This window comes from Molothrus ater, chromosome 3, assembly GCF_012460135.2.
Source record: "Molothrus ater isolate BHLD 08-10-18 breed brown headed cowbird chromosome 3, BPBGC_Mater_1.1, whole genome shotgun sequence".
NCBI lineage: Eukaryota > Metazoa > Chordata > Aves > Passeriformes > Icteridae > Molothrus > Molothrus ater.
This window is the reverse complement of record NC_050480.2, coordinates 17,797,347-17,821,641: the sequence shown is the minus strand read 5'-3', so window position 1 is coordinate 17,821,641 and position 24,295 is coordinate 17,797,347. Positions and strand designations below refer to the sequence as shown.

General features: G+C 37.2%; 1 protein-coding gene across 3 annotated transcripts in view; it reads left to right on the top strand.

Annotated features, from left to right (window-relative positions):
- The window catches only part of DISP1 (dispatched RND transporter family member 1), a 93,923-nt gene extending 70,224 nt beyond the window's left edge, over positions 1 to 23,699 (top strand). For all 3 annotated transcript variants that reach the window (XM_036404620.2, XM_036404621.1, XM_036404622.1), the window contains exons 3-8: positions 7,836 to 7,865; positions 11,462 to 11,585; positions 12,566 to 12,693; positions 13,129 to 13,226; positions 15,328 to 15,425; positions 20,044 to 23,699. In XM_036404620.2, the coding sequence (XP_036260513.1) occupies positions 7,836 to 7,865; positions 11,462 to 11,585; positions 12,566 to 12,693; positions 13,129 to 13,226; positions 15,328 to 15,425; positions 20,044 to 23,688 (4,123 nt within the window). In that variant the 3' untranslated portion in view covers positions 23,689 to 23,699. The remainder of the gene's footprint in view (positions 1 to 7,835; positions 7,866 to 11,461; positions 11,586 to 12,565; positions 12,694 to 13,128; positions 13,227 to 15,327; positions 15,426 to 20,043) is intronic.
- The last annotated feature ends 596 nt before the right edge of the window (positions 23,700 to 24,295 follow it).

Sequence of the window (24,295 nt, the reverse complement as noted above, 5' to 3'; positions counted from 1 at the left end):
AGAAGGTTTTCTGAGAGCAAAACTGAACTCCCTGGTAGCTTATGATCACAAAGTTTTATATCTATACAGGAAGGAAGACTGAAGCATGTATCAGTTGAAGTGTGATTTATGACACTCCAAGTCTCCCGACTCCAGAGCCAAACTTCCATGTGCTTAATATCAGTCTTTAATACCTATAGGAACATGTACTTCAGCCTGCCTGGACAGATGCCATCATAAAAATAGGCACTCCTGGGCATTTTCATTCTTGGTGGTATCATGAGATGGGGGTTTTCTTCTGTGTATGTTGTGATTCCTTGAGTCATGTTAATTTCCTGTTTGTCAGAGAAATCCAAGATGTGGCCATAACCTTGTGTTGCTCCATTCAACTGGGAAGTGTGATAAAAACAGCTTTGAAATAAGGAAGGGACTTTTTTGCCAGTAAAAATGTTGAAAACTACTCTAGTCATCATTTAAATCCCAAAACATATCTATTAATTTCACTGTAATTACCAAGAAAAGAGAAAAGACTAATGGTTTAGGACTTGTGAAAGATCTTGAAATAATATTAGTCTGCTCCAAATTAGTTGTTGGCTTGTTTTCAAATAATGATTCATGGTGGTAATTTACTAAGCTTTTTTTAAATTCTCTTTAATAGATCAGAACTTTTGTTTAATTTGCCAGGCAGTGCTCTACATAGTCCTGCATTCAGTGCTTCAAAAGTTTAAGGAATATGTATATAGCTTCAATTAAACCTTTTGAAGAAGTATGTACTTTAAATTGTACTTTAAATTTATAAACTTTGTCATTTAAAGCAGGGAGAATCCAGTTGAAGTATGCTTGATGGCAATCTTGACAGTTTTGGAGCAGTGTTTAAAAGTGGCTACAGTCGTTGGAGAAAAGTTTAGGGAAAGAAGAATACAAGAAAAGTGTTTGGAGGGTCCATATTACTTGTCTCCTTCATATGCTCTCAGATTTTCCTACAGAGAAGATGATTTAATTCCTTTTCAAGATAGGTGAACCAAGTAGATGCTATAAAGGAAAAGAGACAGCTTTCTTAGTGGTTAATAATACCTAGTCAGTTGTAAAGATAAAAGAGGAAAGACATTAGAAGTCAGTATTGCAAAAATGGGTTTCTGAGGAGCCTTTAACTGAAGATTTGGTCGGTAAATCCTGGGCTCATATGTGGATACCATCCCTATAGAGCAGTGAGGAAAAGGAGAGGGGGGAAAAACCCAACAATACCCCCAGCCTTGGAGTTGATTATAATAGGATCATTTCAGTTTCAAATCACCTGTTATAAATTTATAGAAGTTTTAATTTTAGCATATAATGAATTATACAGGGTTAGAATAAATTAGACTATTTCAGTTGGGAGTGACCTGCAAGGATCACCTGACCCATTCAGGGCTGACCCAGTTAAAGCATCTTGTTAAGGGCATTGTCCAAATGCCTCTTGAACACTGACAGGACTGGGACATCAGCACCTTCCTAAGAAGGTCTGGTTAGGTGTTTGACCACCTTCTAGATAAAGAAGTGTCCAGTCTAAATATCCCCTGGCTCAGCTTTGAACCATTCCTGCATGTCCCAGCACTGGATTCCAGGGAGAAGAGATCACCTCTCCACTTCCCTGCCTCAAGAAGCTGTAGAGAGCAATGAGGTCACTGCTCAGCTTCCTTTTCTCCAAATTAGACAAGTCCAAAGTCCTCAACCCATCTTCTTAGGACATTCCTCACAGCACTGTTACTAAACTTGCAAATGAGAATACATTTAGTTTCTTAATAGGATTGCAGTGACCTTTTCCATCTCTGGTGCCATGATGGAAACATATTTCCCCGTTGTAATCTGGCACGAGCCAGAATTTTGTCCATGAGAGGTGTCAAAACTCCCTGTTAGTTTTGCAGAGTAGGTTAATAAAGTTTAATATTGATTTTATAGCAGAAAGGGAGTGAGTGAAATGCTGGCTTAGTTAAGGATATAGGGTTTGCCTCACTCCATGGAGTTTTATCCAGTAGGCACGCTGTAGGTCAGTAAAGCTTAAATTTCTACGCTGAATTTAAATCAGTAAGAGCAAGAATCGCTCAGACAATTATTTTATTGTTAACACCTTCCTTACAGTTGCTTTCTTCACAGAAAGGTAATCTTATTTGCTCCTATTTGCTGTGAAAGTAGAGCAGATGCTCACTTGGAACTGAAGAGGTAAGTAAGAACACAGCAAGAAAAGCAGATGGGAACTTTTATAAAACTTGATGTCTCAACTGTAAAAATGTGAATTGACATCTGTAATACAGTTGCCAAATAGCATATTGATTTTTGGTCTGCTAAGTTGCATTTTGCTTAATTTTAAGCAAAAGAACAGTCATGTGTACAACATTAAGAAAAGTTGCAACATTGACATTTTAATGGGATGAAATAGCAGTTAGTTTCAGATAATTTCACCCTGATAATTTAGACATTAAAAAATATTAAATCCTTTTGGATTATTCCTTGAAATTTTATATGGGGAAAACCCATGAAAGTAAGTTGCAATCTTCTTTGCTTTAATAAAACCTTAAAAAAGCAACTTACCAAAAAATGGAATTCTCTCTCTCCTCTACAAGATCATTTTGCTGTGGGTTGTCCTGTTCCTTAGAGATCCAAACAAGTAAAACTAAGTGCAGACAATTACAATGAACACTGCATGTTTAAAAAAAATCTAGATAAAATTCATTATTAAAATAATGGAAAACTGCTCATCGTAGCAAAAAAATTAAATTGGGAGGCTTATAAAAACTTTTTTGGCAATCTAATCTGTTGGATTTGTTGTCTGAGTGATTGTTAAAATGATAAAGCACATAGGTGCTACATCTGATGTAACAGCAAAAGCTAACTTGATATTTAGGAGCAATTCAAATAGGGTCAATGACATTCTGAAAACACAAGGATTTTCTTCCCGTTCAGGGATTTAGTTTGTATTGTATGTTCTGATGGAGAATGTACAATATGATGCATATCTCATTCTGTCCTGCATGGATTTAGCTTATCCAGGAGTATAATAATGACCAAAAGCTATGTTTTATCACTTCTGGTAACCAGATCTACCAAAAAAGGGAATAGTTTCCCTCTGGCAAAGTAAAGCATTGAGGTTAAACACCTCATAATCCTTGGACAGAAGAGTCTTTTTTTTTCAGCTATTTATTGCAATGTACCATTTTTGCCTCCAGTGAATCTTTAAGTGAAAAGCAAGAGTGCAAAATGAATCTGTTGCCCTGTGTAGGGCCAGGAGTTGGACTTCAGTGATCTTAATGGGTTCCTTCCATCTCGGGATATTCTGTGATTCTATATTGAGTAAATAGTTTTCTGATAAATATCAGTAAGCTGTGCATTTATTTTCAAAATTTTTTGCAGCTCAGCACCAAAATGACAGTGCTGGATATCATTGCTGGGGGAGCAGCCTCCGCTTCCCTTAGCTCATGTCTCCCAGAATGAAACAGAGGAGAAGCACCCATGCTGACACAGTCTCAGATTTATCCAATGCTGTTTGCTCTTTCCTTACACCTAAAAATAGGGCACAACAATCACAGACAGTGCCTTTGTGCTGCCCCATGTCAGGCTGGTAGGCATTAATTTCAGCTTAAAGTCTAACTGGCTTGTTGTTCCTCCATGGAAAAAAAAGAGGAAAAGCCTTTCTATATCCAAGTTCCAGTCTCTACATCTGCTCTTGGTGACATAGAAATTAATTGCAGCTAAGTGAAATGGCATAAGTCAGAAATCGAGTGTTTAGCCAGGGCAATATCCAGAATTGTAATAGGAATTTTAGGAAGGTAATGTTTGGATAAGTTAGTACAAAGTTATGATTTGGAATGTGTTGATGCTTTTTAACTGACTCAAAAAAAGACCCCAACTGACATTACTGTCAGTGTAAGCAGGAATGTTCCTATTTAAAATCATATTAATATCTCTTTCAACCTCTTAGGTTATTGATAGCTGCCTTTTTAACACTTCTTTGAAATGATGGGTGCTTCGCAACAGCTAGAAAACTCTTCGAAGTATGCTTCAAAACACAGCCTGTTTTCCTAATTTTCTATTTCATGGCTACCTTCTGCAGGGTTTCTTGCACCCACTAAGGAAGCAGCAAGCATTAATTCTTTGGGGTGTGAGGCCAAGGGGTTGCTTACATTGATACCTTTCTCACAACCGAGGTTTGTGAAGAAAGCCTGAAAAAGAATGCCTTGGAATATCTAGATACTTTTGTTGTCCTCTGATACATTCAGGTTTGTATTTCCCTTAAATGCATTAGATTTATGAAGCACGCTGCATATGAAGTAAATCAACCATAGTATTATTATTAAGTCCCATGCTGTGGAACATGTTTTGAAATATTGCCTTGTGCCATGCGATGTCCCAGTGACATGAAAGTTCTGAACTAGATTTAATAATACATAGGATTTCCAAAAGCTTGTTTTCCAGTGTGATACTTGAAATTAGGACCAAACTCCCCTCTCTGATGTACCCTATTAACTTCCATGAGAAAACTCATTCAGTGCTGTAATCAAAAGGAGGCTTTGGCTTCCCTGGGAACTCAAAGTCAGGATGCTGCCATGTGGCACAACATGCTCCCCTCCAGGAAGCTCAAGCATTGGTCATTATCTTTCTCAGATTGAAAAATATGTAAAGCAGTCATATTTTTTACACCTGTGAATTGCCTCTATTCGAGTAGGTTTGTTCACAAAGAAATAAATTATTTCTACTGCATCACTGTTCAAAATACCCGTAGAAACCCTGAGGTTAAGTGCTTATTTAGGCTGGAAAGGTGAATAATTGGAGCTGTAGTAGTCCACTCCAAAGTTGATTAATCCTCCTGATACTCAGTTATTTCCTAGAGTAAACTCACTGATATTACAGCAGCCCTTTTTAAAGACACCATTCCTCCTTTTCAGCATGTTACACAGTAGGATGCTGGGCATCCAAAATACATTTCATACTGAGAAACATTTGGGAGTTTTAACCAATCAATTTATCTTTTCTTTATGTATTTCTTAATTCTATGATGTTCAGACAAAACTTGCCACTAGGAAAGGACAGGATGAAGCAAAGCATGTGTTGAGCAGTGGCTGACACTTGCAGTAAATGGTGCTAGAACAGAGCCTGTCCTTTTCTTCCTCTTTCCCTTTTCCCCTCTTGTTGCAGAGTGTTTATTAGATTTTATCAGTGACTGCAGTTTGTGCAGTAACTTGGTTCTGCTGGTCTTGTCACCACCAAGTGTGATTGTCACTTTCTGCTATCAGACTTGTGAGAACTAAGTACAAAGGTAATTTAATACACAGATCAACTTGGCTTTTGTCCCATCAAAAGAGTGGAATTCACAACTTCTTTCTCACGAAAACTGATGAGGAATCTCTTTGTCTACACTTTTTTTTTGGAGGCTGATAGCGTTGTTTAAACTGGCTCAATGAAAATATAATACTTCAAAAATTAGATACAGCAACATTCATTAAGTGGGAAAGATCTGGTTTTGCCATGCATTTCTGTATTTTAGAGCATAATTAAAGAATTTTGGGTTGTAGTTTTCAGGGATAACTTCTCCTATTGACCAATATAATAAAGTCATCACAACAGCTGCAAGGGATTGGTTACACTGCTGGAATTTACCCGGGTGTACCCAGGTTTTTTCAATGTATGCTTTTCAAAACAAAACAGTTTGATAGCAGGTGTGACCTTTAACCCTCCCTAGCTTTGAAGAACTTAATCATCATCATTTGTTCAGCACTGAATATATTTTGCAGGTGGAGGAAACAGAGGGAAATGTAGTTTGGTTTTGATGGGTCCGGGGGAGGATGTGGAATAATTGTGTTGGTACTTTTACCCACTTTGTGTAAACCAAATTAGACAAATTTAATTTTAAAGTAGCCCCCATGCAGAAGAAAACAATTTAATCTGCTAATATAAACCGGAAGTCATAGAAGCCTTTATACAGGTCAGCATAAACACAAAGCCTGTACTAATCGTTGTTGGGTGGCTCTTCTTGTGCCAAAGTGTTGCCTGATATTATTACTCATGGCAGAGCCTATTATGGCACAGACAAAAACAAATGGCTGAATATATATGGAAATTCAGATCTTTACAAGTGAAAAATAGAAATTAATGTTTGAAATACCTTACTAACAGTAAGTGTGTCTGCTTATATTTTTCTCTCATCAAACCCAGGAGATTATGCTGCAGTTTAAAAAATTGTTATTCCCAGCACTATGACTTTGCCCCCTTTTCCATACAGTCTTGAAAGCACATTCAGTGTGTACTCTGCCTTGGTGAAAGTTCATAAAAAGGACTGTCTGTTTAAACATTTCTCTTCATCCAGAGTCCTGTTACTGTTCACTTCAGATTCAAGTTGAGTGAGTTCTGACTTCAGTACCTGGTTTCTGATCCTCCAGTCTAGCCTGAGTTGGGAAAAGTTGATTTTGTGGTTGAGGCTGTAGATCAGACAATGAGCAGTTCCCCAAGCCTGCCACAGCTTCTTTTCAGCCTTGGGTAATTTACTGTTCAAAGTAATTTCAGAACTCAGTTTAGTTGAGTTTCTCTACATTCTGGCTGCTGGTGAGTCTGTTGTAGTGGTACCAGCAGCTTTTAGCATCATTTGGAAAATTGGGTATGTTCTCTACCTCTGGAAGTCAGATTTGTGCACCTAGTCTGAAGGTTGGTGACACTTCATAAATTTAATCTTTTGTGGCTGCATTCAACTGAGAATCTTTGTCTATACCTTTCATTAATCCTTGAGTTACTCTGCAACTAGAGAATGGTGAATCTGCTTTTCTCCAATTTTCTTGTGGCTGAAAAGAGCAAATCTTACTCTTGTGTAGTAGTAAACAACTCTTACTACTTTGAAGAACAGCAAATTTCATTTCTATTTAGTGGATTAAGTTTTTCTGAAAATCTCTGAGGAGTCTGACCTGTTTATCTGTGTGTGAAAGCATGCAAATCTATGCTTTTGGCAACTTCATTGTGATGTTACTAAGTGATCTATATTATGCAGGTACCTGCTTCTTAACTCAGTGCTTTCCATACTTTTTAAAAGAAGTAATATTGAATGTGTCCTTGGTGGTAAAACAAATCCATAACTTAACTGAAGTCATTGTATGGTTACAGCTTTGGAGGGATTTTATGTCACGTTCTTGAAATGACTTGCAGATTGTTTATGAAGGGTTTTTTTTAAGTGAAATTTATGTGAATCTTACTGGTCCAGTAGCTAAGAAATTGAAGTGCACGCTGAACAGTGTTAGATAAGAATAATTCTCACTTGGGTTTGCTACCTCCTTCTCAAAATAATATACTTTATATTAGACATTTAAGAAGTAACAAAAACTTGGATAAAAATATTTTATAGAGGTATCCTATGTCATTCTACTTCCTGTATTATGGCAAGACAGAATTTATGGCCAAAATAATTTTTTGTAATGAAATTACAAAGGACAACTATGAAGTTTTGTGAATTACACTCAGAACATGGTGTTGTTCATGGTTGTCTGTTTCCATCATATGCAAACTTTGTAATGATTTTCAATAGTATTGAATTTTTATCATATTAGTTTATTTGGTCTCTTGTTGAAAACTGGAAAAGCCTCAGGAATAGTAATCCCAAAAATCAGCTGCACAAAATTCCACTTTTGAAAACCCAGCTGCCTGTAGCTGTAATTGTTCTCTGAACTACTTGTTTGCAAAGACTCAATTGAATATGACTGTAGGCCTTTCAAAATAATTCATATCCTAAAATATCTGATTTTTATAATTTATTTTCTTACGTATGAGAATAATTAAACTAATTGGTGTGTGCATGCATATTTCATGCATTCTCAATTACTCTCTTTTTTCTCTTCTTTCAGGCCAACCAGACCATTGAAGTTACCAAAAAGGTAAGGTTCAGTGCTGTCACAGCTGCAGTTTGTGGAATTATAAAGGTGGTAGATGAGGTGATGGCAAAACTGTTATTCCCCAAACAAAGCAAGAATAAGGAATATTCAAAGAAAAAACATAAGCATTCAAATTAAATCAGACTTTAAAAGTTTTTCTTTAGGCAGTGGGTAGTAAACTTCTGCAACTGCCATGGGAAACCAGATACTATCAACAAAGTCAAACCACATTTAGAAGAATTGATCTGCAATGGGTCCCTAAATAAACTCTGAAACAAGGAGCCAGGGCCAAGTTCTTTTACATCCATAAAAACACATCTGTGAATCCTACAGTAGCAGGAAGGGGATAGAACATGCAGGATATCCAAATTTAGGCTCCATTTACAGACAGAAAAGCAGTCTCCTCATTAGTACTAGGCCAGAATTTTAAAATCTATGCAGATTTAAATGCTTCTTGTTTTCAACTATTTTAGGCTTTTTTATTACAATCTGTGCCTGGATACTCCATGCCTCAGTACTTTCTTGGTTAAGGGTTGCTCTGAGAAGTGGCTTGGTTGTATCATCAATAGTGATAAACAAACCTGACAGATAAGTTCTGAAAATTTTGTCATAGTAGTTTTTAATTCTTCTAAACCCCCATGCAATCTAGAACACTGGGCTTGGATTCTATAGGCTCCGTAGAATGGCACGGTCAGAGAAAATAACAGACCATTGTATCTAAAACAGTGCATCAGAATGGCAACAAGAAACGATCTCAAGTGAAAAGACATTAAAAACACAATTGTTGGAGTTTATTTATTAAAAACACTATTGTCCACAAAGATGGACAATAGTCCGTCTTTAGGATTTGCTTTCAGTAAAGAGCAAGTCTGTTTGTTAAATGTCATATAATATGTAAGTATTTGAGTTACAGAAATCTGTGTGTTGATATGATTTGGGTCACACAAATATCTATTGTTAATAGTGACCTTTTTACAATACAAAAACTATATATGGTACATTTATGTCTCTGTACAAACCTGAGGAGTGGTTGCACCTGAGAACATATGTATATAGGAGCTGAATTGAAAAGTTTTTCACTAGCCACATAGTATGCTTAAAATGGGAAAAGAACCTAAACATTCTCTTTTTTACCTTCTCCTTTCAAAGAAAATATTTGAGGTCATGGATCACCTTTAGACAAATTGCTTTATAGCAGTGGTGCTTTTAGTAGTGCTAAATATAGATTGAATTACTGTATCTCCTAAACATTTTGAGTTACTTAGAACATGAATAAAAAAAAAAAACTACTAAAAACAAATCAAACCTTTTTTAGGTGTGTGAAACACATCAGGAAGAAATAAATTAGTGAATGCTACATTTTAATGGTACATAGCTAGCTAAAATTAGTACCATTCTAACAGACTGAAAATAGTGAAAAATGGCATAAAAATGGTATTTCACTCAGTGTCAAACTTATATGAGTTCATCATTCAGTGCTGGAATATTTTGGATGAAACAAAACCAAGAAGTTGTAAGTGTGGCTGTATGTCTAGGTCATTGCACGAACAAAAAATAGTTTTAATTAGGCATCCAAAAGTGGGAGGTTATGTACTGATTTAGAAAAGTACTAGAGAATATTCTTAGCATTAAGGATATCCTTTCTCAATGTGATTCCTCCACTGAGGAATTGATTTAAGCATTTTCAGTCAAGTGGTCATTTATGCCCAATCTGTCAGGGTGGTGGCTTCCTCCTCACAGAGAAAAAAAAAGTAATTAAACTCATGTTATAGCTTTTAAATTAAATTATAGCTTTGAATAAAAAAATTCAAAACCCACCATTTCTTTAGCCATGTACAGTGGGTTGGGGTTGAGGCTGGTTTTAGGCAACTTGGTTGGTTGGAGCTGGAGCCCTCAGCAGCATAAATAATGCTCAGACAGGTAAAATTAAAAATAGAGTGGTCAGTCCTCTTGTCAGCCAAGGTCAGCTTTGCTTATCTTTATTTCAGTATGTGGTAAAAGAAACAAGAGAAATTTGCAGGTGTAAACAAGCCCTTCACTGTTTTCTGTATGTGGCTTATTATCACATTAAACACTTAGGACAGAGTTTATTTTATAGCTGAAAGAATTTACCCAATTTAAGAGTGCTCAGCTGAGAATGGAACTGTAGAGACAACATGTCAAAGTGGTAAATCTGGCACTAGTGATAAATAGGCAAATAAATCTTTTGGGTATAACTTTATGACTTCAGAGCAAATGTCTGTAATAACTAGTCAGTCTAGCTTGGAGTTTAGAAAAACATTTGGTCCTATAAATAGGAAAATTCTATTAGGTCATTTACTTCACTTCTACTTTGTACAATTGCTCATTTGGCAAGCTCCCCCTTTGTGATTGACTTTAATGAAAATTTTGACTTCAGATTGCTTTTCAAGCTTTTGCTAATTAACTTCTTGTGTGAACATGTCAGAATTATTCCATGTTTACTTAATGGGAAATGGAGAAACACCCAGTGCTTTGGATTTCTTTGCTCCTCAACGCTGTACTTAGACCCCTAGAGGTGCCTATTTCCACATGCTATGGAAAAACAGGAATAAGCTTGCATATGCCATTGATTTTGCAGTCAGAGCACTTGGAACCCACTGGGAACCTGGAGTGGGGAGATGGACAATCCCTCCCTTCTTAGCAGCAGGACAGAAAATTTCGGTCAAGATGATAATTGTATTGTGATTAATTAACAAGTTGCTCTTAAAACTGAAAAAGAGCCATAATCTTTCAAGACAGTAGAAATAAATAAAGGAGCTCTCTGCAGTAAACTTTCATGTTATGCTGCTTGAAGTTGAGGAGGAAATAAGAGTGGAGATCTTGATCAATATTTAATGTTTACAGAGACCATTTGTATAGAAGGATTCATAGCCTGTAATTACTTTTCTAATGCCTTTATGGGACTTCATATACTCTCTTTGCTCCCAGTATTAAACAGTGTTGCTTTTGAAACATAAACTCTATGAATTCAATTCTTTATTGTAAGAAAAATCATTTAGAAATGAAGATTTCTTTATTTCACTTAATTTTCTGAACATTTCTCTTGAATTAACAAAAATAAAAATATTTTACAAAAATAATGAAAATTAGGTTTGCATATAATAATTCTTCCAGTCATAAAATTTAGAATGAACTAGGTGTTGAAATCCAAGGATGGATGTTATGCTGTAAGACTAGACAGTTAACGTTAGTTTATATATCATCTTGCCAACCCCTTGGATCTTTGAACTATAACAGATTTCATGGATGTAGGGTTTGAATATTTTTTAATGACTATTTTAAAAAGAGAGGAAGTGTTTTCTTTGGGTTCTACTTTAAAACAGATCTTTTTCTTTCTTGGATATTTTTCTCAAAATGCTTAATTTTTAAAAATATCCCAAGTAGTCACGTTTTCTCTCACTAAATTTTTGACAAATCACCTTTTTCTAGTGGCTTGCAATCATGGATAAGCTTGCATTTTTTGTCCAAATCCTGGGGAAAAATAATAGTCTGATCTGAAAAGCTCTTGAGAGAAGTATAGGTTAGTTCTGTGGGCAGCTTTTGTTGCTGTAGCACCTCTCCCTGCTCCTCTTCCATAGCTATGCTGCGCTCATCGCTGACTGGCCTGTGGTGGTCCTGGGCATGTGCACTGTGCTCATAGTGGTGTGTGCACTCGTGGGAATATTAGTTCCAGATCTTCCAGATTTCTCTGATCCACTGCTGGTAAGTCAATACCCATCAGTTGTCCTGTCAAATAAGTATTTTTCGTTTGCCATGTTTTCCATTGGAACCAGTAAACAGCAAATGCAAATACAGCAATTGATACAGTATTAAATCTTGACATTGGAGCAGCAAATGATAATACAAAGCTGCAGTTGCCATCAAAGAATATTACCCGCTAGTTTCCATGCCCTCTGCATTTTGCTAAGATCATGTGTCCTTCAACAGAACTGCTTCAGATTGAATAATGTAAATTCATCCCAGTTTTAGATGTACAGCACAGACCATACGTTCTAAATCAGGTTTCAAAGAAGGCCAGGATCTGTTAAAGGAGAGGGTATTCTAAGTCCCTTCTGAGGATAAAGTGATAGCCATATTGAAAGGATAAAAGTTCTTTTTATCAGATTCTATTAAATATTGCACTAATTTTTTACTTTTACGAGTTGTCTTAAGCATGAGTAGCTTTCAGGATTTTTTTAATTGAAAATATGGCATTTAATCATTATCTTCAAATAAAAATAAACTGTTCCTGTAAGTTATTGGTATTTATAGTATAGAATGTGTACCTACAAATCCATATCTAATGAATATTTCTGGAAAAGAGCCAAGTTGTTAAAATTGTTTCAAAGTCACTTTTAAAATTATTTAAATATTTGCCTTATTCTTAATTAAGAGTGATTATTGAGATACAGAAGAGTACTTTGTAGAATGCCCTTCCTCTGAAAACCAAGTGTTGAACATTGGATGGACTAAATCATCTCTTCTCAGGGAGAGCAGTAGGACAGGCAAGAATTCTTAATCCCTCGTCACTCTCAACAATCAGTCATTATTTTGTCATGAAGTATTTTACTTCTAAAAGTAGATGCCTGGAGTAATTATGCTTCATAGTGAAAGCAATCCATCACTTTGATCGTGTTTCCACTCTCCTGTTTGAGCTGAAGAATGAAAAGCATTAGTGGAATTTTGTGCTTCTCTCCCCTTAGGGTTTTGAACCCAGAGGGACAGCCATAGGACAGAAACTGGTCACATGGAACAACATGGTGAAAAACACAGGGTACAAAGCAACACTTGCAAACTACCCTTTCAAATATGCAGATGAGCAAGCTAAAAGGTAAGACTTTATAATAAAAAAGTAAATTTTGTTTTATTGGTGGTTTTGTATGTACATCATGCTTTCACCAGTACGCTCTGAAGTTAAAATATATACTGCCACTGATTTCAATAAATACAGAATCTAATTTTCTACAGTATTTAAGGCCTTTCATACCAGGCTAGATATTTCCCACTGCAAGCTTTTTTAAAAAATGTATAATTGTACTTTTCTCTATGGATATTTTTGGTACTGGACTCAATGTCCTTTCATTTGAAGTCTCTTAATTTAAAGAAAAAATTAAATTATTGTTTCAGTTTTTGTATCCCAAAATCACATTGGTAAAAATATGTTTTCTCAGGTGTAAGAGCTGTTAAACTGTGTGACTTGTTTGGATGGTGCTTCTTTTAATGATTTCTTTGCTAAGGTAAAGTGAAACCCTTTGTTCTGGTTTAGTCATCAAGATGACAGATGGTCAGATGACCACTATGAAAGAGAGAAGAGGCAAGCAGACTGGAACTTCCACAAGGATACCTTTTTCTGTGATATTCCAAGTAAGTGGAGAAATTATACAAGTAAAGCTAAAAACTTCTGAGTTCAGAGTTTTCTGAACTCTTCTGTATATTGTATGCCATATTAGGAAGTTTTTTTAACGTAATATATAAACACAATAAATACCTTCTTTCACCGCGCAGAAATCTTGGTAAAATTGGATTGAAATGTTTCAAAGTCACTTTCAGAATTATTTAAAGATTTGCCTTATTGGTTCCATTCTACTGACTCTTTCTCAGAAAAAAAACTGTATTTACTTGAAGTGCTTCCTTTAAATGTTTCCATTTCCTGTAAGGAATTTTATTAGTTCTTGATAGTACTGAACATTGTAAAATCAGTGTTTTGTGTGTGGCTAGAGATCTAGTTCTTAATTCACGTTTGGGAAGAAGTTATGTTTTGTCCATGCCATTAACTTAATTCTAAAAAATCTAAATCAAAATACTTTTCCTGTGTATGTCCTAAAGGCATCCACCAATTGTATTTTGTACAGAATGTAGGGGTTTATGTATGGAAAAAAAAAATAGACACAAAAAACCCAATGAAGAAAACATCCCCCTCAAAGAAACAGAAATAAAAATAAAATGTCCCCACCTTAAAGCACTGTAGGCTATGAAGCTGACTAAGTTAAACTAGAGGACAAAAAAGACAAAAGTCTTTTGACTTTTTACAAGGCACACTGCAGAACTTTGATAAGTCCTGTTCTGACAGAGAGATGTAGATCTTGCCTCTATTCATAGAAGGACCTGAGCTCTTTTGTGGCTATTTCCACATGTGAGGATTGATAACAGAGCACAAAAACACAATTGTGAAATTTTTTGTTTAGATTACTTGGTCTAAGAGAGCAATGACCAGGGAAAACCAGAGTGAAAAACAGACTTTTATTCTTTTTTTTCAATTGCAGTATAGTCTTACATTTAAGTGAGAGGATGGGAGCAACGTCATCATTTCTGCTTCTGTGAACAGAACCACATTAACCATTAACCATTAACCATATCATGAGTGAGGGACAGAAAATGTACTTGGTACTCTGCTGAGCATTCTTGAAGCAGAATTGACTCCTCTTATCCAGGCTGCTGTTCTACACAGTCTCACTCTCTTCCTTTCCTCTGCTGTTTCTGCATAGTCTCAGTTTGTGACAGTCATGAAGGAATTGCATTTCTCTGGGAAAATTTGCCAGTCCATTATGTAAAGAAAACAGTTGATTTCCTCTTGACACACTTTTGTCATTCCTGGTATCTTTCTTTGTCTGCTGCAGGACCTCTAGATTTCAGTTCCCTTGATCGTAAAGCATCGTTGGAGATCATAAAGCACTGCCCCTGAGTCTTTTCATTGCAGCCTTGTGGAAGGCAAAAATTCTGCAGCTTCACAGCAGTGGGGGAAAATTCAGCCTTTTGGGTTTTTGGAATACTTTAATTAATGTGATCATGTTTCTTAACCCAGAGTACCATACTGTGTTAAACAGTTGTGTATATTTGTGTTTGTATATTTGTTTCCCTTGTGAGCTCTGCAGACAGATCTCATTGCCACTAAGTAATTATTTGCTTTCCTAAATCTGTCTTCTGATAAATATGATTTAATTTGTAATTTAAGCTCCATGTTTCTAAACTGTGGAATTCTTGAAAATGGCCTCAAGGATGTCACAACAATTTCCACTGCAGTCATTTGCTTCTAAAGCAAAAACATTCTTGTAGAAACAGCTTTATAATTATTATTTATATTCCCAAATGACATACTAAATCAGCCTTTGATTACTGTTATCAGTGTACTGCCATTATACTGTGCCAAGATTTAATAGTTTGCTGATTAGATCTTCTGATTTTTGTTTGTCATATTTCAGAAGATAGTTTGCTTGAATGGAAGTCTGTAGAGCTTCTGAGTGGTGTGTAGTATTGAAGATGCCATATTTACTGTAAGCTCCTTAAGGAAATGGAAACTTTCACGTGGAGTGAGTGTTACAGATAAACAGGTCATCTTGAAAAGGAGGTGAATTCCCATGGCTCGACAAAGATTTCCCATGTGCCATTTGAATGGTGGGATTTTGCCTCAGCCTTTGATACCAGGCCCACCCAAACAATCCGTAAAAACCCCCTTCTGTAATTCCAGGTGATCGCTATTCACGAGTGGTGTTTACATCAACAGAAGGAGAGAATTTATGGAATTTGAATGCAATTAAGTCAATGTGCAATGTAGACAATTTGAGGGTAAGTCAATTTGGCATTTGTTTCACTTGCAAATACAGAGCATATATTTGAAACTTTGGTTTGCTGCCCACTGCCATCCAGTAGCATATGAGAGGACTTTATGTGGTTCAACTTCTGTCAAATGATCAGTCAGCATGTACATGCTGTCAAAAAACAACTTTCAATTTGTAGATCAGGTTATATATTGGGGAATTTCTTTGAGTTTTCTACTAATAGCATCCAGATTTGGGTAGAATAAGGTTGCTTCAGGAAAGAATGATCTTAACTTTTACTGTGTGTTTCCTTATAAAATATTATTCTATGGAGTTTTGTTCTTGGGTCCCAGCAAATAATTGATTTTTCTTGTGTTTTCACCTCCAGGTGAACTAACTATAGTCTCATAATATATGCATTTTTCTCTGACACCCAGTGGATCACTCAAATTAATTTCTTTTTGTTAGTTTAGAATAGGCTGTTAAATGGACAGCAAAGGAACTTAGGTAAAATAGCTAGAGATAGTAATTTTCATTTAAACTTTACTTTATCTGTAAAATAGAAGCTTGTCACTTGCTGGAGCAAACTCCTTTGAACTGAGTAACAATGAACTTTTGGTTCACGTACTGATGACTTTGCATGGAAATGAAGCAATATGTTTTTCATCTGTTAATACTGAACAAATTATTTCCACTTTGCTCTTCTCCGAAACAAAAATAATCATAGACAACTTAATTCATATTTCTCATTTATTTAATAGGATATATTTTCATTATTGGATTGATCATTGCCTATTAGACAACTGTATTAATTTAGCAAATTCCCAAACTGTTTTCTCTACAACAGCCGTCATTTGCTGGCTTAAAATGTTGAACTGTAGTGGAACGTTGTATAATGAATCTCCCTTGGCAGTCTGCTGACAGGCATTTTGTCCTGGTTGACTCCCTTGTTGGAAGTGAGTTTTGTCCTCACATGCTTGTTAAATCTTCCGTATTTCCCCATCAGAGATGATTGCACTGACAGGATGGCTCATGTGGTTTTATCCCTTTTTTCTTGCAATCAGAACGAGCCAGGTGAGCAAGAGTACAGGATCTAAAGCAGCCCAGCTCAGTTTTGAATGAGCTGAGCTAGGGAGTCATCACATCACTAGTTCAATCAGGAGATCCAGGGGAGAATAACCTTTAACAAGGGTAAAAATTGAGGCTGAGTGAGGAAGGAGATGCTAAATCTGTGCATTTACTGTAGAGAGGTTCAGTTGCACAGGCAGCTGATGCAGGTAAATCCCAGGTAGTGCAGATCGTTGCAAAGCAATGCAGTCTGAATTAAAAAACATCATTCTGTTTAACAGAGGATGGTTAATTACCTCTGAAGAGAATCTCTCCAATGATTACATTACTACTGAGAATTGTTTCTTTTGTTCCTCCTCATCTGCTCACCTTGATAAAAATGTATTATATCAAATACGGCTGTACCTTCTGAGGGAAGGATGAAACTACTTTACTACAACAAACAAGGCCTATAAAACCAACTCTTCCTTTGAAATAAGAACACTTCAGAAAATGAAATGTTTGATGCATCATCTACACCCACAACTGTGTAGATATTTATAAAAAATTTTGTTGTAAATAATGACTTTGCAGATCTTTCTTTGTAAATTACTTAGGAATAAAGTAATTCAAGGCCTCAGCTGAGCAGAACAACAGTGCATCATGGTAGCAGCATTGATTTTTAGCTAGTTAGTATGGAAAAACGAGTATGGTTAGGTTTTGGTATTTTTGCTGGTCTGTGCATATAAATTTATTTTAAAAATTAGATACTCAGGGCTCAGAAAGGGATGAAGTTTTTTTCATAGTTTCTTTTTAAATGCTTGTTACTTATAAATAACATTTTAAATTATTTGAACACTTTCTGGCAATTTTTAAGTACATCTGACACTTCTTAGAACTCACAAAGTGCTGTGATTATGTCCCACTTTTAAATGCTAAGTTCTGCTAGCAGCCAGTCCCTAGGGAGGCAGAGGATGCTGACTTGCACTGCAGTCATAACAAAAAAATCTATGACTTTGGTGACCTTCTGGTCTTACAGACTCTTTTCTGGCTGTAGTTATTTTTGGTTTTGAGCTCATGCTTGTTCAGAGCCACAGTTCTGTTGAATTAAGTGGAAAAGCTTTCTGTATTCAAAGACAGGAAAATCAGGCGCTCCTTGCTGGAAGTGCAAACCTTTGAATTTATGTATATAAATGAATGTACATAAATGAATTTATGTATATCAGCACTAGTGCTGGAAGTGCAAACCTTTGAATTTATGTATATAAATGAATGTACATAAATGAATTTATGTATATCAGCACTAGTTGGTGCTGATATCCTGCTTATCATCAGAAAAATTTCTGATGATAAGCAGGATATCAGCACCAACTAGTATTGGCTTTAGTATGGGACTAACAGCATATCCTCTATGTATTAATTGTATTCCCATCTGCTTGAAACTACTTTAACTATAGGTTTTACTGACATTTAGGGGCTCTACCCTGCAGCTGTTCAGCATATGCAAGTCGTATAATCATCATGGAAACTTTATATACAAAATAGTTATGGGAGGTGTTCCAATTTTTTTACTTCTTGGATAAGAGGAGCTTTTTTTTTCCACCTGTTAATTGCAGAATGTTTTCCATATAAACTGTAAACAGCTATTTTATTAACTTTAATGACTGTATATTAGGTCTTAAGACTGCTTCCCCACAGCAGTGGATTTGTGATTCTCTGTCCCTGCAGAGAGCCATTTGGGCAGATCTGCCCACTGATGTGTGCAGGTTGCAGAGTTTCATTTCTTACTTGTTCCAAAGTAAATTGAAGTGGTGCCAGGGACAGAGCAGGTCTGGAAACACCAGAATGACCTTTCCAGTTCCTTTGGATCACCAACAAAGCCCAATGCTACAATCTATTAACATTTAACGTAGTATTTTAATGAACTATCAGGAGCTAAATTTTGTATTTTACTTTTTAATTTCCAGCTACCACCTCATGTTACTTTATCTTTGCCAGCAGTTACTTTGACAGTGAATGTTTATGGCCTGCAGCAAGCGTAGAACAGTGTATAAATGTCATGGTCCCATCTTGAACCTGAATACATAGAGAAAACAAATCAATCCTTTCCTCCCAGTTTGCCTATTACATCCTCATAGGACTAACCTGGAGATGTGCCATGAAAAACACAGATATGCTATTCCAGTGCTTCCTTTTATTTAGTTGATTGTTCAGTTTTTCCCGAGTTTGCATGTGTGAGAGTTTTTATCTGGAAACAATCAAATTTGAATTATCCTGGTTTTTTGGAATGCCAATTTGTTATTGTTCAGAAACTGGTTGACAAAATTTGGTCCATATTAAAGCTTTTATAACTGCTGAGAGAATTCCCAAGTGTATTTTTTGGTCTGCATTATGAAGGATTGCTAATAATAAGCCTGAGCAATTTTGCTGAAGAAAAAAGAAAAAAGAGGCTAAGTGGTTTCTTTCAGATCACTTAAATTTAAAGCATACATGGACAACTGTTTCAGGATGCACTCCTATAAAATCTGAAGAACATGGCTTTATCTATGTGACTGTATTAATATGTGTAATATTCAGTGTAACTTGATCAAAACATAACTTTGACATATATCTTAACTATTTGAAGGGCTAATTCTACTTTGTCACATATAACAGAAGTTCTGGCTTTGGAGACTTTTATTCCTCGTGCTCTCCAAAGATTGAGTTTTCTCATCTTGAGAGAATTTCCCTGATCTAACCTTGTTAGAGTTTCATTTCTGGTTTATAGTTACTTTCAGTTTGTTTAGAAGTGTCTTGAGGTCATTTAGCTAAGTCGTGCTCTTACTGTCTTCAACTAAATCTGGAGTATTCTGGAAGTGAAAGAAAAATATCCCCATAAGGGATTAAGACTCACTTGGTTGAGGAGTATCTTTAACCAGAACGTGCTGTGCACTGTGGGTGCAGTGTTCAGAGGCATGACCTGTTATTTTGGGGTGCTTCACGACAGTGGAATTACCTTGTGCTTTGGAAAACCTGCATGACTTAGGGACATGCAGTGCCTGGGTAGCAGGCAGAGCTGTTTGGGGACAGTGCCTGCCAGCTGTACAAGAGCTAAAAGAGATTAATAAAATCAGGGTTGTAGAAGAGAGAGATCAGGTGATGAAAGTTATGGTAAAGCTGTCACATCCTTCCTTTCAGGATGGTAAGTCCTTGCCTCTCCTAGGAACTTCAGGATATGATTACAAGCAGAATGAAACTTCACTGATGTATGGCTGATTGTTTATTCTCAGGAGTATAGCATGAGAAGAGAGTTAACAGATCTCAGACTGGAAAGAAATAAAACATTTCAGTGGATCTTCAAATAATACTCTTTAACACTTTTGCCAATTCTGTGCCACTGTGACAAGTCTGTATACTGGCTGGTTTAGTCTGCTGCATGTAAGAGGATACTGGTCAAAAGCAGTGTATGTGGAAATAAGAATTTAATATGTTAACAGCAAATATTAACGTAAACTGAATTTTCATAATTTAAAGAAATTTTTTGGGTTGGTTTTTTTTTTGGTTACTGAATGTTTCAGACTGTTACTTTAAATTGGATTTGCCTCCCTGTCTTTATACAGATCAGATCCCATTCCCAGTTTGGTGATCTCTGCCAGAGAGCCACTGCTGCTTCATGCTGTCCCAGCTGGACACTGGGCAACTATATTGCTATTCTAAACAACAGGTCATCATGTCAGAAAATTGTCGAACGGGATGTCTCTCACACCCTAAAGCTGCTTCGCACTTGTGCCAAATACTACTACAACGGAACCCTGGGGCCGGACTGCTGGGACATGAATGCCAAAAGGAAGGACCAACTCAAGTGTACAAACGTGCCTCGAAAATGTACCAAGTACAATGCTGTTTACCAGATCCTTCACTATCTAGTGGACAAGGATTTCTTAAGCCCAAAGACAGCTGACTATGTATTACCAGCTTTAAAATACAGCATGCTCTTCTCTCCCACTGAGAAAGGGGAAAGCATGATGAGTATTTACCTAGATAACTTTGAGAACTGGAATGCTTCTGATGGTGTAACAACCATCATGGGGATTGAGTTCGGAATAAAACATAGATTGTTTCAAGATTATCTGTTGATGGATACTGTGTATCCTGCCATAGCCATTGTAATTGTCCTGTTAGTTATGTGTGTGTACACCAAGTCCATGTTTATCACGTTAATGACTATGTTTGCAATAATTAGTTCCTTGATTATTTCTTATTTTCTCTATCGGGTAGTGTTTAATTTTGAGTTCTTCCCATTCATGAATCTCACGGCATTGATTATCCTTGTTGGGATTGGAGCAGATGATGCTTTTGTCTTATGTGATGTTTGGAACTACACAAAGTTTGATAAACCTCATGCTGGCACCTCTGAGACAGTGAGCATCACATTGCAACACGCTGCTCTTTCCATGTTTGTCACGAGTTTTACAACCGCTGCTGCCTTCTATGCTAATTACGTCAGCAATATCACAGCAATCAGGTGTTTCGGTGTTTATGCTGGCACTGCCATTCTGGTTAATTATGTTTTGATGGTTACATGGCTGCCTGCTGTAGTTGTATTACATGAACGATACCTTGTCAATATTTTCAGTTGCTTTAAGAAACCTCAGCAGAGGGTATGCAACAACAAAAACTGCTGGACAGTGTTGTGCCAAATGTTCCACAAGATTATTTTTGCAGTCTCAGAAGCATCCAGGATATTTTTTGAGAAAGTTTTGCCATGCATTGTTATCAAATTTCGGTATATTTGGCTTTTCTGGTTCCTTGCCTTAACAATTGGTGGAGCATATATCGTGTGTGTAAATCCAAAGATGAAATTGCCGTCATTGGAGCTCTCAGAGTTTCAGGTGTTTAGGTCTTCTCACCCATTTGAACGATATGATGCAGAATACAAAAAACTTTTTATGTTTGAACGTGTCCACCACGGAGAAGAGCTCCACATGCCGATTACCGTAATCTGGGGTGTCACACCTGAGGATAATGGTGACCCTTTAAACCCTAAAAGCAAAGGAGAGCTGCAGCTAGATACCAGTTTTAATATTGCTAGCCCAGCTTCGCAGGTTTGGATTTTACGTTTCTGTCAAAAGTTAAGAAATCAAACCTTTTTTTATCAGACAGAAGAACAAGACTTCACAAGCTGCTTCATTGAAACATTTAAGCAATGGATGGAGAATCAAGACTGTGATGAGCCATCTCTTTACCCCTGCTGCAGCCACTGGACCTTTCCATACAAACCAGAAGTTTTTGAATTATGTATTAAGAGAGCTATAATGGAGCTAGAAAGAAGCACAGGGTACCATTTAGATAGCAAAACCCCAGGACCTCGCTTTGACCTTAATGATACCATCAGGGCAGTGGTGTTAGAATTCCAAAGCACCTACCTCTTCACACTGGCTTATGAGAAAATGCATCAGTTCTACAAAGAGGTGGACTCATGGATTTCAAGTGAGCTTAGTTCTGCTCCTGAAGGTCTTAGCAATGGTTGGTTTGTGAGTAACCTTGAATTTTATGATCTTCAGGACAGTCTTTCTGATGGTACTCTGATTGCCATGGGCCTTTCAGTTGCCGTTGCATTTAGCGTAATGCTTCTTACAACTTGGAACATAATCATAAGCCTTTATGCAATCATTTCAATAGCTGGAACTATTTTTGTCACAGTGGGTTCTCTGGTTCTTCTTGGGTGGGAGCTGAATGTGTTGGAATCTGTCACAATCTCAGTGGCTGTTGGCTTGTCAGTGGACTTTGCTGTTCATTATGGAGTGGCTTATCGCTTGGCCCCTGACCCTGACCGAGAGGGGAAGGTCATTTTTTCTTTAAGCCGTATGGGTTCTGCTATTGCAATGGCTGCCTTGACTACATTTGTAGCTGGGGCAATGATGATGCCCTCGACAGTGTTGGCATACACTCAGCTTGGCACTTTCATGATGCTTATAATGTGCATTAGTTGGGCTTTCGCAACATTCTTTTTCCAGTGCATGTGCCGATGCCTTGGGCCCCAGGGCACTTGTGGCCAGATCCCACTACCAAAAAAACTGCGGTGTAATGCCTTCTCTCAGGCCTTTTCAGGAGCCCAAGGGGGCAGAAGTCAAAACAAATCCCACCCTGTTAGCAAGTACCAGATGGACTCCAGAAGCCAAAAACCAGAAATGGAGCATGAGCACTATGAGCTTGAACCTCTGGCATCACAAACTGGAATCTGTAACCCTGCAGAGAAAGTGACATATGGGGAAACTCATATCTGCTCAGAGCTTTTCAGCAGCAGGCCCCAAAGCTCATCTGTGCCTGTGCATCCAGCCTATAATAGTGAAGTGAGTAAAGGCATCAAAAACGTTGCTAATTCATCTGTGCTCCAGACCTCTATTGACCAACACACCATATGCCCAATTTTCTCTCAGAACAGGCAGTGTAGCTGTCCTGATACATATAAACAGGTGACAGTGAAGTGGAGTCCGCACTCCTGTCAGCAGTTAAGCGACACCTTCTGTTACCAGTGTTCTCCCTCCCCAGGGACCGTACAGATCCAAAGCTCTGTAGTTCCTATAAATGCTTTACAGCAAGCTGCCGAGGGTTATGTGCATCCAGTCCAGCATATCCTCCACTGCGACTGCCTTCAGGGAAGGCTCAAAAGAACGATGACACAAAACTCTCTGCCTAAAAATTTTTTCCTCCGGTCTGTGCAACAGTTCCAGGCACATCAGAGAATAAACAGGACAGATACACATGCTCATCAAAACCCAGAGGAAAACGTAAGAACTGTTCCAAAGGTGATGAGCTCCTCACAGTTCCTCTACCGAAATGCGGCACCTCTAATAGTGCGTTGCTCGGAATGTGAGAACAGTGTCCAAAATAATCAAAAGGGATTCTGTCAGCAGACAGGTAAGTGTGATGAAAAGGGTGGTACAGAAGCAAACGAGGTGGAAAGCAAGAAAGCCTCTCTGTCAAAGCAGAAAAAGAAAGCTGACAGCAAGATAGATCAGTGTTCTTTGCAGAATGACCAAGTTTTGAAAGCAGACCAAAATGATAAAAATCACCTGCTGACCAGGTCAGGGAGAGAGGCTCGCTCTGAGGGTTGCCGTGAAAGTTCACACTGCTGTGGCAAGGCAATTGCTGTAAAGTGCAATTCTGTTGACTGTCAAATGCCAAACATCGAAGCCAATGTGCCTCCTATGTTAATGCGCCCAGAACTTTCCAATGAAAGTTTGTTAATAAAAACACTATAATAAACCTTTAATTTGGCAATCCTGCGTCTTTCTTTTAAAAGTAAGTTTAAAGCACTAGAAAGTCCTGAATAAATATGAAATATAATTTGCCTTTTGGAATGAAAAATGTATTTTATAGAACAATAACATTTATACATTTCATAAAGCCATTACATGTAGTAAAACCTGATGTTGTCCAGAATGTTTTTTTGCTATAACTCATAAGGTGGATTATGCTTCATTTAGATTTTGTTCCAGGGCTTTAGTGTTTGATTTCTCCTTATAAACCATCTCAAGAAATAAAGCATTACAAAGAAACTCTTCCCTGTTCTGAAGCCAGGGCTTGTGAGATCAGTATGTGCAATCTCAGTTTGGGGCAGACTGAGATTGCACATTTCCTGAGTACATCATTTACCTTTATTCTTCTGCTGCCTTGGCAGGCTTCTGCACACTTTGAAACAGCAGCAGAACTGTATCTGTGTTCTTTCAGAATTGTTTGACAGACCAGCTCTGCAGGGTAGCCTGTTTGGGGAATATTTTTAACTATTCATCCTAACAAAATTTAAAGAAAAGCTCCTGGAGGTCTGCATAATTTGCACTGCCTGTATTGCATTTCTGTATATATAGT